The 15,425-nt window shown below is 47.9% G+C and overlaps 1 protein-coding gene across 16 annotated transcripts in view; it reads left to right on the top strand.

The window, feature by feature from the left end:
• The window catches only part of Ppil2 (peptidylprolyl isomerase like 2), a 35,521-nt gene extending 20,552 nt beyond the window's left edge, over positions 1-14,969 (top strand). For 3 of the 16 annotated variants that reach the window (XM_029567859.1, XM_017800382.2, XM_029567861.1), the window contains 12 exons: positions 1,957-2,117; positions 3,177-3,252; positions 3,623-3,729; positions 4,121-4,210; positions 4,571-4,604; positions 5,176-5,293; positions 9,328-9,384; positions 10,182-10,254; positions 10,348-10,410; positions 10,585-10,692; positions 11,075-11,196; positions 12,725-14,969. In XM_029567859.1, the coding sequence (XP_029423719.1) occupies positions 1,957-2,117; positions 3,177-3,252; positions 3,623-3,729; positions 4,121-4,210; positions 4,571-4,604; positions 5,176-5,293; positions 9,328-9,384; positions 10,182-10,254; positions 10,348-10,410; positions 10,585-10,692; positions 11,075-11,196; positions 12,725-13,097 (1,382 nt within the window). In that variant the 3' untranslated portion in view covers positions 13,098-14,969. Of the gene's footprint in view, positions 1-1,956; positions 2,118-3,176; positions 3,253-3,622; positions 3,730-4,120; positions 4,211-4,570; positions 4,605-5,175; positions 5,294-9,327; positions 9,385-10,181; positions 10,255-10,347; positions 10,411-10,584; positions 10,722-11,074; positions 11,197-12,716 lie in introns of all 16 variants that reach the window. The other 13 variants (XM_008842211.3, XM_017800383.2, XM_008842209.3 and 10 more) reach the window with 13 other exon arrangements.
• The last annotated feature ends 456 nt before the right edge of the window (positions 14,970-15,425 follow it).

Raw genomic sequence — 15,425 nt, 5'->3', positions numbered from 1 at the left:
GATCAAGCTTTTGCCTAACTAGGCTCCATGTTTATTTTGGAAATCCCTGGCTGGCCTGAAATTTGCAATGTAGACCAGGCTGGCCTCAAGCTTGCAGCAATCCTTTTGCCTCTTTCTAATGGTGCTGGGATTGTAGACCTGTACCACCATACCTGACAGGCTCCAAATTTCTTGAATCTGCAAAGTGTCAGGTGGTCAGTGAACCAGCTGGCTACAGATGGTCAGATAAACAGCTGGCTGTAGTCATGGAAACACCATCATGTCCCATGTGCTGCTCTGCCACGACACCTCACTTTCCCTTCCTCAGTCTTGGTGGTCCTGTGTTTCTTGGATTCTTGTTGGCGACTGCTCTGTCTAGGGTATACTGATGGAGGGGTTTCAGGCATGACTCTGGGTGACATCAGGCCTGCCTGGGGTAAAATTGGACTGGATCTTTGTCCCCTCTACTTCCTGCATTTGGCCCATACTGTCGATCACACTATAGCACACTATTGGATGGTTGAAGAGAGGATCCCCAGTTTTATTAGCTCACTTGTGGGTGTTTCGTATCTCCAGGAGTCAGCCAGACTCATGCCCAGAGCTCACTTGGCATCATCACAGCTGGAAATAGTGTTCTTGGCCCTCATGATAGAAATTGTGGACCAGTCTGGATTTAGGGAGGTGGAACACACAACTCTGGGATAACTGAGCTCAAGAGACCAGAGACCAGGCCTAGGGATGAAGGAGGATAGGAGGTAGGGATGATCTAGAGATCATCCACCCAGTGAGCTACAGCCTTTGGCCTAGCAGTCAACATTGCTATCCTGCCTGGGTGCAGGTGAAACATTTCATATCTGGAAAAACCTCAAACACTTCTTTCATTTAAAATAAGAACTTTAATTTTTTTTTATTTTTATGTGTAGGAGTGTTTTGCCTACATGTGTTGTAAGTGTACCATGTGTGCAAACTCACAGAAACCAGAAGAGGCAGTCGGAGCCACTAGAACTGGAGTTACAGATAGTTGCTGGCCATCACCTGGGTGCTGAGAACCAAACCCAGGCTCTCTGTAAGAGCAGTCAGTGTTCTTAGCCATTGAGCTATTTCTTCAGTCCCCTAAAATAAGAACTTTTTTTTTTTTGGTCTTCTTGAGACAGGGTCTCCCTGTAGCCCCAACTGTCCTGGAACTCACTATGTAGACCAGGCTGGCCTTAAACTCACAGAGATCCCCCTGCCGCTGCCTCCCAAGTGCTGGGATTAAAGGCGTGCACCACCACGCCTGGCCTAAAATAAAAACTTTTACAGTTACAAAAGCAGCCGGGCATGGTGGCACTCTTGGGAGGCAGAGGCAGGCGGATGTCTGTGAGATGAAGGCCTGCCTGGTCTATATAGCAAGTGCACAGGCCACCTGGGACTACAGGGAGGCCCTGTCTCAAAAAAGGACCAAAAAATAAATAAGTAAAATTACAAAAGCAGAGCTGGGCATGGTGGTGCATACCTGTAATCCTAGCATTTGGGAGGCAGAGGCAGGGGGGATCTCTGAGTTTGAAACCAGCCTGGTCTACATAGTTCCATGCCAGCTGGGGCTATTGGGTGACTGACCCTGTCTAAAAAAAAAACCCACAAAAAAACAAAATGACCCTCCCCCCCCAAAAAAATTGCAAAAGCAAAACGCACATTGTAAAAAGGTTATGGTATACAGGTAAATATAAAGAAAGTAAAATCAACCCATCTTCTGAGTCCAGTGGACTGCATGAAGGAGACCCCTCTAGTCCCTGTGGCACTGTGTTTCTGTGTGCTCCCCACCTTTCTGCTACATAATCCAGGGCAGTAACCTGGGGCTGTGCTGTGGCCAGAGATCCTGTGCTAATATACTTGTGAGTAACTCCATTTCTGTTCCTGTTATGCCCATCTGTAGACTATTTCAGGCCTTGGCTTCCTGGTGCCTTAGCTGCCTGGGGCCTGTGTACTGTTTTGTAGATGAAGAAAAGGCCAGACAGGATCCATCTTATTATTTGAAAAATACAAATGCTGAGACCCGAGAGACATTAGAGGAGCTGTACAAGGAGTTCAAAGGAGATGAGATCCTAGCAGCCACCATGAAGGCCCCTGAGAAGAGGAAGGTGGACCAGCTGAATGCTGTGAGTGGATTGCTCTGGCTCTGCCGCTCTGAGCAGTGGAATGATCCTGGGGAATATGTTCACTAGGACCTGGGATATATTTGGAGGGGAGGTGGTTGGCACCCTCAATGCTGTGGGGCCTTCCAGGACTGTTGAGGCAACTGAACTCCAAACAGGTCAAAGGGGAATCATACACACTGGGTTTGGAGGGATGATTGACAGCCTGGGGTTTTGTGGCAGCATTGGCCCAGCAGAAGTAGGGCTGCCTTGTGCCATGGTCCCTGACCCAGGCGTCAGTGGTCTGCTACCTGCTGGCTCTGGGGGTTCTAGAGGTAGCTTTTACATTTCACGACACAGCAGCTTCAGGACCTGCAGGTTTGTGGTGGCTGGGTGGGTAGGGCCTACAGGGGCTGCCAAGGTCTCAGGTCTTGCCTGGGCCTTCCCTGGGGCTGGTCTGTCTGTCTACCTGAAGCCCTGTCTGTAGCTTTGGTACTGAAATCTGTCTAGCCCATTGGGTCCAAAGGTGCCCTCTTTGCCTTTTAAGCTGAGCCTGATGAGCCTGAGCCATAAGAAAGGCAGAAGCTGACTCCCATAGGGAGTTATCTAGGAAATTTTGGAAAATTAAAGTTCATGTCCATAATTCCCCTGCTTGAACCCAGCTACCATTGCACTTTTGAGTATTATTTGCTTGTATGTCATCCCTCCTTTTTTATCTCTGTCTTTAGGATGAAAAAAATACTGATCTTTTTTCTGTATTCCTAATTAAAGAGATCATGTGTTTACTGTAGAAAAATATGAAACCTTGAGAAAAAAACTTTCAATTGCCTTTGTATTCCTGTCCCTGGAGAAGGCTGATCCTGTGTGGTGGTGGTGGTGGTGGTGGTGGTGATTGCTATGACTTGACTTAATGTCATCAGTTGAAACTCTTGGTTTATCCCTCTTGGTTGCCGGTAATGGTGCCCTTTGGTCTTGGCTAGCTTCCAGTCTGGGCTGGGCTGTCCCCTATGCCTGGGGTTGTGGGTTAGGAAGCTGTCTTGGAGGAGGTGATGACCTGGATTTGAGCATATCGTTTTCCTGCAGGCCCACTATTCCACGGGAAAGGTCAGTGCATCCTTCACCTCCACTGCTATGGTGCCTGAGACCACGCATGAAGCAGGTAGCTACCACTCCCCCATTCCCTGGGGCAGAATTCACAGTGGCAGCCTCAGCATCCCTGCCTACCTCAGCATCCCTGTTTTGTGCAAGCACTTGGAGTCTGGTGGTCAGGGGGTGGGTGTCTTAGAAGGTGGGTTTTGTGTTTGGTGGGGAGGCTATATGAGCCCAGGCTTGTCAGATGGTGTTTTCTTCATATGTCCTTGGCTCTTGGCCTTGAAATGCTCAGGTTTTCCTTGGTGTGATCCTTAGCCTCTGGCTCCTGCATTCTTCTCAGACTCATTGGTACTGAGCTTATGTGACAGGACATAGGGCCTCAATGGAGGAGTCACCCCAGGTCCAAGACAGGTGCAGAGCTTAGAACTTGTTTGCAGCTACCATTGATGAAGATGTATTGCGCTACCAGTTTGTAAAGAAGAAGGGCTACGTGAGACTGCACACCAATAAGGGTGACCTCAACCTGGAACTGCACTGTGACTTGGTGGGTACAGTGGGTATTCCCTTACCAATGCCAGGCAGTTTCTGGGGTCACTGGGCATCCATGTCTTAGATATGGAGCTGTAGTTTGTATTTTTAGGAAGTCCTCCCTGACCCCAGGCTTCCTTCCCCAGAGTCCTGTTAGCCACATAGCATGTCTCCTTGGCTGCCTGGTAGGTATGTGTGTAGGTCTCAGGAAAGGGACCTGGTTCCCCTTCTACTCTGCCATGTGTCATATGGCTGCAGGACTCTCTTGCTTAGCTTCTGGAGGTCAGACTGGATCAGCCTTCAGGGCTCTTGCAGCCCAGGCAGCTCTCTGCTGTATGGTAAAGGCCTATGGGCTTTGTGACTGTTGACTTCTGTGTGTTTCACAGAAGTATTGGCATGTTTTGCAGACACCAAAAACCTGTGAAAACTTCATCAAGCTCTGCAAGAAGCACTATTATGATGGCACCATCTTTCACAGATCCATTAGGAATTTTGTGGTGAGTGGCGCAAGTTGGTGCTGGCCACAGATGCTTTATGACATGGGAGTGGGCACATCCAGGAGCCAAATGGGCTTGTACCTGCCCTGTCTCAGGCATCTGGCCTATGCTATGTGTGGCCAGGGCAGGGTCTTCAGGTGAATCTTTTGCTAGGGATCCTGCAGCTGGCCCTTGAGTGCTAGCCCAGGAAGACCTGGGGTCAAAGAGGCGGTCTCTTGTCCTCACTGAGGCTTGGGCATTTTGGGAAGCCTGTCTGGTAGGTAGGCAGTGTTTTTCTGTCAGGGTGGGCAGTGGGTGATAGGCAGCAGCAGGGCCAGTGACCTCAGCTAACCTGCTAATCGTTAGTTCTTGTTTTTGCAGATCCAGGGGGGTGACCCCACAGGCACTGGCACAGGTAGGTACCAGCCTTGTTTCAATGCCTGTGGCTGTTTTGAGGGCCTGGTGGGGAGCTGGGCTGGGAAAACTCTGGAGGTGGAATCTGATAGATTAGAGGGAGAAAAACAATTCAAGTGGCTGGCTCCCTGGGCTACCTCTTGTACCTCTTGTTTACCCATTGTATGGGTCATCTCTACCTCCCTAAGCCCTAGGGTCTCTATCATAATAAGACAAAGAGATGTTTGGGGTTCTGTTGCCTCAGAACCCAGCTGTTCATAAGCACATGGTGTAACCATGTGGCCTTTATCCTCATGGAGTGAGATAATTATTACCCCACAGCCCCTGCAGGGCAATGATAATCTTTTCTCTGGTCTTCAGCCACATGGGCCAGCCATAGCCTCAACCCATGTGTCAGAATGATGCCTTGTAGCTTTGATCCTTTAACCCTTGGCCCAACAACAGGTGGTGTGTGAAAGCACTGGGGTCCAGGAGTCATTAAGGAAGGTGCCTTAGGGCAAGTGGCACTCTGTGATCCTCCTGGACTAAGACTGTCTGTGACTGAACACTGACTGTGCTCTTTTCTGTTCCAGGTGGAGAGTCGTACTGGGGCAAGCCTTTCAAAGATGAGTTCCGGCCCAACCTCTCACACACAGGCCGTGGTGTGCTCAGCATGGCCAATTCAGGGCCCAACACCAACAAGTCTCAGTTGTGAGTCTCGGGCCCAGTTATTCCTACTCAGCTGTGGGGGTAGTCTGCAGAGGGCCCTACGGTTCCTCTTCTTATCTCTCCCTGAAAGTTGTGCTGGGCCCAAGTTAAATCCAGACAGGGTGCCCAGTTCCTGAGTCAGATGTTTTAACTACATGCTGAGCTGCAGCCAGTAGTTAGAGGTCGTTAACAGCTTCTTGGCAAAGCAGGCAAAAACCAGGAGTATGGGTTTGTGGGTACCAGGTACCAGGCAGGATTACTGGACCAGTGCTTTGGGAGGAACCATGTGGGGACAGGTGGCCGGTGAGAGGTGTTGGACAAAGCTCTGATTCAGAGCAAGACCCAGTATGTATGCAGAGTGGCTGTTGAGTGGTAGGTGTATAAGAATGAGGCTGGCAAAGCCCTTGGATACCTGGCCTTTTCTGGAAGGATCACACACATGTATTCTGGAAGAATGAGTATGTATAGTCCATTCTTCATCTAAGAATGTGGCTTAATTTCCCTTTGGATATGTTTCTCTTTTTTTTTTTTTTTTTTTTTTTTTTTTTTTTTTTTGTCTTTTTGAGACAGGGTTTCCCTGTAGCCCCAGCTGGCCTGTAACTTACTATGTAGACCAGGCTGGCCTCAAGCTCACAGAGATCTGCCTGCCTTTTCCTCCCAAGTGCTGGGATTAAAAGCATGTGCCAGCACGCCTGGCTATATGTAGCTATTTTATCAAATAGTTTGTTGTTGTTTTTGAGAAAGTGTCTCATTATGTAGTCCAGAGCAGTCCTCTTCTGCCTCTTAAATACTGAGATTGCAGGTGTATGCCACCAGTCATAGCTAAAACCAAATAGTTTTTACGAAGTTTCTTTGTAAATTTATTTTTTTTGTGTGTGTATGAAGTGTTTTGTATGCATGTATATAAGTGCATCACATGCCTATAAAGCCTACAGAAGTTAGAAGGTGTTGCATCCCCTGAAACTGGAGTTATGGATGGTTGTTAGCTGCTATGTGTGCTAGGAACTGAGCCAGGGTCCTCTGCAAGAGCAGCCAGTACTCTTAACTGCTGAGCCATCTTTCCAGCCCTCTTTGTAGATAATTGAAATTAGCAGAGAAGGAAGCATCTTCAACTTCCTCTGTGTACATCAGTCATTACTGTCACTATGGGTCGTTGAAGAGGGGCACATGAAATGTGGTTTTGTAGTCTGCTAACATTTGTCACTAGGCCTGAATTTCAAGAGAGGCCGCTGAATTGCCAGAGGTTTTGTTCTTAGCATCTGTCCTAATGATCACATGGCTGTTCTCTTCTCATAGGAGACAGTCTTGGTCATGTGATCCATTGTTGTCTGGTGTATTGCTTGATGGTCTAGAGTAAAGTGAAGTGGGTATCCCTGGGTATTAACAGCCAGCCAAGGACACATCTGGTTCCTGCTGCTTCTCTGGAGCTTCTGTTATAGACATTGCCTGTTACTTTCTGTTTATCTGGAATTTGATTCCTATTTCCAGGTTTTCACAGTTGTTTGCATGGAATTATCGTGTATCCTCAGTGTCTCTCTGCTGAAGGCTCCTTTCTCATTCAAGCACAGTATATTCCTTGTTTCTTCCATGGTTCATGAAGGGTTTTTCTGGTTTTACTTTGTGTAATCATTTTTGGTTTCTAGATTTGCTTCTTCCTCATTTTTTCCTCTTTCTCCACTTCAACTACATGTCTTACTCTGTACCAGTGAAGACAAATGAGTTAGTTTGTTTATGTATGTATGTATGTATGTATGTATGTATGTATGTATGTATGTATGTATTTTGGTCTTTTTGAGACAGGGTCTCCCTGTAGCCCTAGCTGGCCTGGATTCGCTATGGAGACCAGGCTAGTCGAACTCATAGAGACCTGCCTGCCACTGCCTCCTGAGTGCTGGGATTAAAGGCATGTGCCACCATGCCCAGCTGAGTTTATGTTTTTTAATTTTAGAGCTAAAGGTGGAACTCAGGTCCTCACACATGCTGGGAAGTGCCCCATCATTGCACTGTACCTCCAGTCTTGCATATTTTGGGATGTATGTCCTGTTTGGTCTTGTCATTTCCTTCCTTCCTTCCTTCCTTCCTCCCTCCCTCCCTCCCTCCCTCCCTCCCTCTTTATTATTTTAAATTGTGTATGTGGTATATGCATATGAATGCAGGCCAGATGCATCACATCCCCTGTGTGCTGCCCAACATGGGTGCTGGGAACCATAATTTGTGTCCTTTGCAAGAGCAGCAATCATCTGAGTCATCTCTGAGCTCCATCACTTCCCTTTCAATTTTTTTTAGCCAAGTGTTGTCCAGGACATTTTATTAGTACATAGGTTGGGTTTGTGGTTAGTTTTTGTTATTTAACTATATGTGGGGATTACTTTATTTTCATTATTTCTAACTTCATAATAATCTAACCATAATAATCTATGACATAATATTTTGTGCCTTTTCTAGTAATTTTTTTTTGTCAAGGATTTCCTTATAAATAATACTAACTTTAGTCAAGAATTAACTATTTCTGTTACATCTTCTTTTTCTCTTTTGCTATTTTTTTTTTTGTTGTTGTTGTTACTTGTTTTATTTTTTAGGAGAGCCCCAGCTGGCCTGAAACTCACTATGTAGACCAGGCTGGCCCCAATCTCAAAAAATCTGACTGCCTCTGCCCCCCAGGTATAGGAATTAAAGGAATGCATCACCATGCCCAGCTCCTTTTGCTGTTCTTTTTGAAATTTAAAAAAATATTTTGATTTTAAGTGTACTGCATGTAAGTGTACCCATGTCATGCAGTGCCTGTGGAGGTCAGAAGAGGGTGTCAGATCCCCTGGACTGGAGTTAGGTTGGTGGTTAGCCATGTGGGTGCTAGGATTTGAACCCGGGTTCTCTGCAAGAGCAGCCAGTGCTCTTAACCACTGAACCATCTCTATAGCCCCTCCTTTTGCTATTCTTTACTTCCCTCTCTTCAGGTTCATTTCATTCTTTTTCTAGTTCCCTTCATTGTGTTAGGAATTCACAGGTGAGCCATGTGTGGTGGTGTGTACCAATGATGAGATAGGAGGTTCAGTTCAAAGTCATCTTGGCTTATAAAGTGAACTCAGGACTAGCCTAGGCTATGTGAGACCTTGTTTGAACAACAAAATTATGAGGTTTAAAGCCAGTGAGAGGTGTCAGAGTTCAGGTGTGCATAGTTGTGGGCTTGATGTCTATGGGATTTGCCCAATGGCCTCAGGAATGCCCCTGTTTGCCAGGTGATGCATGTTCAATGCAGGTTCAGTGTTCTGTGGCTCACCAAGAGGACTTTGTGAGCTACTGGGATGAGGCTGATGTCATGTTGTCACAGTAGGGCTGTGTTCACCTGCCACTGTGGGCAGTGACTTTATACCTCTTGCACTGTAACCCATCCCAGATGATGCTTGTCTTCTGACTATTCGTTTATTTTTTTATTTAGAGACAGGGTCTCACTGTGTAGCCCAGGCTGACCTTGAGCTCAGTCTCCTAACTGCTGGGATTGCAGGTGTGATTCTCCACACCCACCTCTGCCCCACCCCTTGTCTGATGTTTTCTGCCCTTTTGCTGTCAGCTATTCAGTCTATTGTCTAGGGCTTCTTTCTAAATGGCACATACCTAGACTATTTGACTTTACCCTAGAGACCTGATCAGTGTGGTCTTTCCCTCAACAGGGCTCACAGTGGTACTTTTCCCCCATCCCAGAGCCTTCTTCCAAGTAGTCTCATGGTCAGGCTCAAGCCTCCAGCCTCTCCTGCTTGGCTTTCAGGCAAGGTCTTACCATGGGAGGTTGGCAGCATCCTATGAAGCTGAGCTCTGGGCTTTCTCTTAGGAAGTCTGGGTTTATCTGGGTATCCTATTTGATTGCCTGCCGTGGACAAGAAATAGGTAGAGCTAGGCACACAAGGCATATACAAGGAAGCTACAGGTTCCTGGGTAGGTCATGAAGGGCTTATGGTTCAAGTTGAGGACCAGTCACTGCTAGGAGAGCAGTAGATGAGGCAGCTTGCAGCTTCCCTGACCTTCATGTCCTTCTTCCCTAGCTTTATCACGTTCCGTTCCTGTGCTTACCTAGACAAGAAGCACACCATCTTTGGACGGTAAGTACAGCTGCTGCATGGGTTGGGAGTGCAGCGTGGGCTGTGCACCAGTGGGCCGCCACGACCTTTGCCCCAGACCTCAGCATTGTGCTTTGTACTATCCCTGCTGAGGACTGTGGGTGTCAAGAATGAGGACTTGGTTGGGATTTTTCTATGGGGAAAGGTTGACTTTCCAGGCCTGTAGGACCAAGGAGAGGAGACATACCCATCCTGACCTGGCTTATTATCCTCCCTCCCACCAGGGTACCCTTTGGATGGTATCTGGACCACATTCCTTTTTCTCCTCATCTCCTAGTCTGTGGGTCAACAGACTTTCCCACAAAGGCCCAGATGGTATTTTTGCTTGGTAGGCCAGTCTATGATGAGCACTCAACTCTGGTGTTATGGGGGGTTGGGGGATATGGGAAAGCTAGGTGTAGTGGTGTACACCTATATTCCCTGTACTTGGGAGTTGGAAGCTAAAGGATTAGGAGTTGAAGGCTAGCCTGGGCTATACGAAACCCTGCCTCAGCGGACTAAATAGTATGGAAGCAAGGGCTATGGTTTTGTCCAAGTTATACTTCAGTCACCGAACCTGGCAGGGTATGGTTTGCTGCCCCTTTCTTTCCTGGCCCAGCCTTTCTTGGCTGGTGGCTCCAGTGCTGCCCAAGGACAATCAGGCCAGTCTGATCTAGCAGCATGGTTGGGTTGTGAAGCCCCACACCATGAGTCAGTCTTCTTCCTGGTATGCTTTGAAGACTTTGCCATAATGATGCTTTGCTTAGGGTGCAGACAGACCCAACTCTGTTCTACTACAGGGTTGTTGGGGGTTTTGAGACACTGACCGCTATGGAGAATGTGGAGAGTGATCCCAAAACTGACCGTCCTAAGGTATGTGCCTTGGGAGAACATGGGCCACTGCCCATTGGGTGCTAGTTGGAGGAATATGCTGCCTGCTCATCGAGCCTCTGCTTCTGCCACCAGGAAGAAGTGTGCATATGTACCACAACGGTGTTTGTGGACCCCTATGAAGAGGCCGATGCCCAGGTAAGGAGGGTGTAGAGCTGGCCCTGGGGAAGGCATCAAACAAGTCATGTCCTTGCTGGTTGTGGCAGGAGGTCCCACACCTCAGGGCTTTGGATCAGCTGCTGCCCTCCTTCCTAGCTGTGGTGAGAGGACCACACCTTGGGTCTCTGCCTCAGACAGTTCTGCTCTCCACAGATTGCCCAGGAGCGGAAGAAGACACAGCACCAAGCGGCCCCAGAGGCCAAGGTCAAGACAAGCCAGCCCCAGCCTGGAAGCCAGGGCCCCCAAACATACCGCCAGGGGGTGGGCAAGTATATCAATCCAGCAGTCACGTGAGTGTGATGGGGTGGCATCTTTTACAGCCCTCTAAAAGGCTGGGACCTGTTTTCCTAGTGTTCCTGGGGTAGACCAGGTGGTGGCCAGAAAAATCACCATCACTAGACAGGAGTCTGAGCTTGTGCCTAAGAGCTTATTGCTGGAGGGGTGGGAGGGGGCCTGCTTCATAAGGGCCTGCATTGGGCCCTGTGCAGGCCAAGGATATCAGGACTAGGGGATGTGGGAGCAGCACTTTAGAATGAGGTGCTTCTAAAGGGAAGGCTATGTGTCTAGATGCTGAGTTACCTTAGGAAACTTGAAGGCATGAGCTCTTGGCTCTTGTGGGATAGCTAGAGTCTTCTTGTCTCAGGAAACGAGCAGCAGAGGAAGAACCATCAACCAGCACAGCTGTCCCTGTGACCAAGAAAAAGCCCAGCCGGGGATTTGGAGACTTCAGTTCCTGGTAGCGCAGACTGACCCCCATGGATCCTGGTAGGGATGCAGGTCTAGGGGCTCCTGTGTCTGTCTCTTGAGTCTTCTGCCCTTGTAAGTTCAGGCCAATAAACCTCTTGCCTATGACCTGGGTCTAGTCCTGGCCCTTGGGAATCCCTGGCCTTTCCATCCCTCATCTGGTGCTGAGGAATATGGCCTGGGTTAAAGAGGAAGGCTCTGTCCCAGTTCTAAGTTTGCCCTCTTCCACCCCAACCCCCCACCTCAGGGATGGCTTGTGTTCACTCGGCTGTTTCTTGGCTAGTGCTACTACCTATGGGTCCTGTTAAAATGCAGATTCTCAAGGGGCTGGGTATGGTGACACACATATGTAATCATAGCATTCAGAATACATAGGCAGGAGGGTCTAGAGTTCAAAGCCAGCCTAGGCTACATAGGGAGACCTTGTCTCAAAAGAGATTTAGATATTCAGATTGTTTCTCAAACCCCAGTCTAGATCCTGAAGCAGGGGCATGTACTTCTAGGCTGTTTTGATAAGCCCTGATGGGCCTCTGATCCTTGAGACCACTTCTACAAGCCACTTCTATTGCCCTTTGCTTGGTGCATGCTCACTGTCTGTCTGCTGCCTCACCTTGCTGCCTTAGCCATTCCTGGGTAAAGCCAATCAATAGCTTATGCTGTGAAGAGAGCAAAAGATCCCCCAGGGAAAGAGGAGGTCTTCCCTCTGACCCCCTTCTCCCCATAGTCATCAATTCCTTTATATTGTAGGCCAATTGTGTGTCTCCTGACAAGAATCCTTCCCTTGGCCTGTACTTTTCTGTGAAATGTGTCTAAATAACTTACAGACACCTGTTCATGGCTTTGTGTTCTGTCTTCAACTCATGCTGGCTTTCAGTCCCCTGATTGGAGGCCCTGCTCCTCAGCTTTCCCCAGCTGTCACTTCACAGGTGTGGGCACAGATCCCCTCTGGAGGCAGTGTCATACTAGAGTACTCTGCTAACTACATCAGCCTGCCCGGGGCCCCCTGTTGTCCTTGGGCTACCACCCCTTAGAGCTTGTCATATTACATTTTAACAGATTTTCTTACCCTACCCCAAACCTTGAATCTTCAAAATCTCAAAAGATCTTGGTTCTAGAATGTACCTTGGTATTATTTTTCCATCTCTAACATTAAAACCAGACCCATGCTCTTTGTCTCTCTAGGTGGCAGAGCCAGTCTTTCCCCTAGCCCACTTTTAACCATATTGCCCTTCCAACTTGCCTTCCCACACCCATCCAGACCTCTCTGTTGAGGTAACCTGATACCTCACATTTTTAAGAGGACAAGTAGGGGGCCAGGTATGGTGACACACACCTATAATCCTAGTCTTGGGAAGCAGAGGCAGGAGGATCACTGCACATTCCAGGACAGTCAAGGCCACATAGCAAGACCCTGCCCACCCAGTCTCCCTCCCCACCAAAAAAGAGAGATGGTGATCTCAAAAACAAAAAGGAGATGCAGTTGGGGGCTCTTCAGGACAAACAGAGGAGTGGTTAGGTCATTGTATTCTTACACTCAAAAGCTTCCAAGCAGGTGGTGTCAGAGAAGCATCAGGACCCCAGAAGAAGCTGAGACCCTCAAAGCCCTTTGCTTCCAGTGGATGCTGCAAGAAACCCCGGCTCATCCCTCCACAAGGCCCCGCCTCCTAGACAGCGAGTACTGCAGAAATGTGGCATTTGACATCAGAAGCTTTATTTTTATACCTCACACAGACACAGGACCAAGGGCTGACAGCTTTGGCCAAGGGACAGAGAGGCCGAAGGCAGTTCCATGCTTGAACTTGGCAGTCCTGCTCCTCATGGTGAACTTCAGCTGCTTCCAAGTCACTGGTCAGCTTTACCAGCAGCCTACACCTGTCCCCACGGGCAGCCACATGCTCATCTACTCTTGTCCTCCAGGATAGAGGACAGGGCCCACCAAGGGCCTGTTACAAATGAGGGCTTTGATTTCTGCAGCTTGTGGAGAGCTTAAATCGTAGCTTTTTAGATATTAAAACCACTTGGATTTTGAAACTGCCTGACAAGGTCATCAGGGAAAATAAAGGAGTTTGGGGGAAAAAAAATTCATTTCTGATCCTTCAAATATCTGAATAATACCATCAAGAATAAGCATTAAGGTATAAAAATACTATATATATCCTAACAAAAAAAGCAACAAAACTAAACCACATTTCTAAAGCAAAGTGCTGGAGCACACCACAGATGGGTATACGACCTGGCACCACCTCCCACTGTTCTCAAGGGAAAAGTTTTAAATAATTTAAAGTCAAGGAATGCTACTGTTCAGGAATTTAAGAGGGTGGAACAATTTAGCACATAACTAGTACATCTGGTTCTGGCCTTTTTATCACTTCCCCTGGAGCCAGCTCACGGTCAGTTCATTTGGTTTAAAAAGTTTATATTTTACCAGAAGACCAACAAAAAAATTCATAAAAATTTTGATATCCATTACCAAAAAATTAGAAAATAAGTCATAAAGAAGACTAGTAAAAAATTTCCCATCAATGCTATCACAAAAGACAATACAAAGTGCTCAAGTTGAAGGGGCAGTAAGCTTGCCCAGAACATAGAAAAGCTTTAAATATAATCTTAGTATATACAAAAACTGGTCAGAAGGCTTCTAGAAGATTCTTCTGTTTAAGAGGGGCATCTATGGAGACGTACCCAGTCTGCCCTTGCTCTCCCTCCCACCCCTGCCAGGCTAGTGACACCTGGTCCCCCAAGCATTGGCCACCAAGTTCCCACTTGCAAGAGGACTGACAACTAGCAAGGAAGTATCCACTTTCAGCTGACTGTTCATATAGCGTTCACTCCTTGGGCAAGGAAGGTGTCTGCCCTCCACAGTTCCATGTACAGGGACTGAAATCAGACTGCTGCTTCATGTGCCAGCCATGAGGGAAGCATCTTCAGGTTTCAGACCACTGCAGCAGAAGCCCTACTGGGTGGAGTGACACCTTGCTCTGGGACGCCTTAGTTGTCAGGTAACTCAGCAACACAGGATGACACAGGACATGCTGGGCCAGCCTCATTCTGCAGAGAGCTAGGGAACTAGCTGGACCAGATGCAGAGGCTTAGACCATGCAAACATGTCCTCCTTTTCCCAAAGTGATTTGCCACTGTTAATCCTGCCATGCCAACGTGTCTCAGTTATGTGCCTACCCAGCCACTGGGCCCAGTGTCACAGTATTTCCTATATTACCAGGCTTCCAATCTTGGTCAAAGAGGTGGCACCAAAATGTAGGCTCTGGAGTGAGCAGCGAACTGGAGCGTCCGAACCCAGTGCCTATGCTGGCCACAGGGTCTGGGTTTAGGAGAGATTTGGGACTGGGAGCTCAAAGGACTAGAAACTACTATCCTCATCCAGCTTGCTCTTGCTGCCCCTAGACCATCCATGGGCAGTTCTAGAGCAGCAGGGGCTGTGAGCTTTCTAGGCACACTTCTCTCCCAGCTCACTGGCTCTTGGCCTTCCCAGGCCCTCTTCCTGCCCCTCTGCCTTGTGTTAGGGTACAAAAGGTTGAAAACCCAAAACTTATCTGGGAATGTGTTCTGGCCTCCATCCTCTGCAAACTGGCCACTCCCTGCAGAGGCCTTGGAGGATGGCAGGCTATGACTTAAAATCTGCACTGGAGATGCAGTGCTTGGGGGATGGTCCAGGTTCTGTGTCAGGCTATGAGATGACTCCAGGCAGGGAGACTGATCTCCCCAGCAAACCAGCTCTTTCCTTTATAATAGCCTGTCTCTCGACTTTTAACCTTTTGTTAAAAAAAAAAAAAAAACCCACAATCTGGAAAATCTCAAGTTTTAAAGTTTTCTTTGCTGCCTCTGCCTCCTTTATATGCAAAACTAATTGTATTTCAAGTACATCCAGGTTATAAAGTGAAACCTAACTCTTGACTAGGTCCAGCCTGCTGCTGTACCATAGGGACCAGCCCGAAGTGAGCTGCTAGGCAGTTGAGGGAGTTGTCTCAGTGACAGGCTTCTGTAGGCCCTGGGGACAGGCTGCTCCAACCACTAGATCACTCACTTTCTAGGCTTTCTACATAAGGACTCTGTTAGCTTAAATAAACAAGATGCATATTGCCTTCCTTTAGCTTCTCTAAAATGTTACCAGTGGGGCTTTGGTTTTTGAAATAACACCCTTTGCGTATAAATTTGTTGACCGCTCCTAGAAGATTCTTAAGTGGTCACTATGCCTTTGTTTGTGAAAGATTCTCTGCCTCTAGGGACTTAGG

Source organism: Nannospalax galili, unplaced genomic scaffold, assembly GCF_000622305.1.
Source record: "Nannospalax galili isolate Female #2095 unplaced genomic scaffold, S.galili_v1.0 scaffold321, whole genome shotgun sequence".
Classification (NCBI taxonomy): Eukaryota; Metazoa; Chordata; class Mammalia; order Rodentia; family Spalacidae; genus Nannospalax; species Nannospalax galili.
Note: the sequence above shows the minus strand (reverse complement) of the source record. Positions and strands in the feature narration are given on the sequence as shown.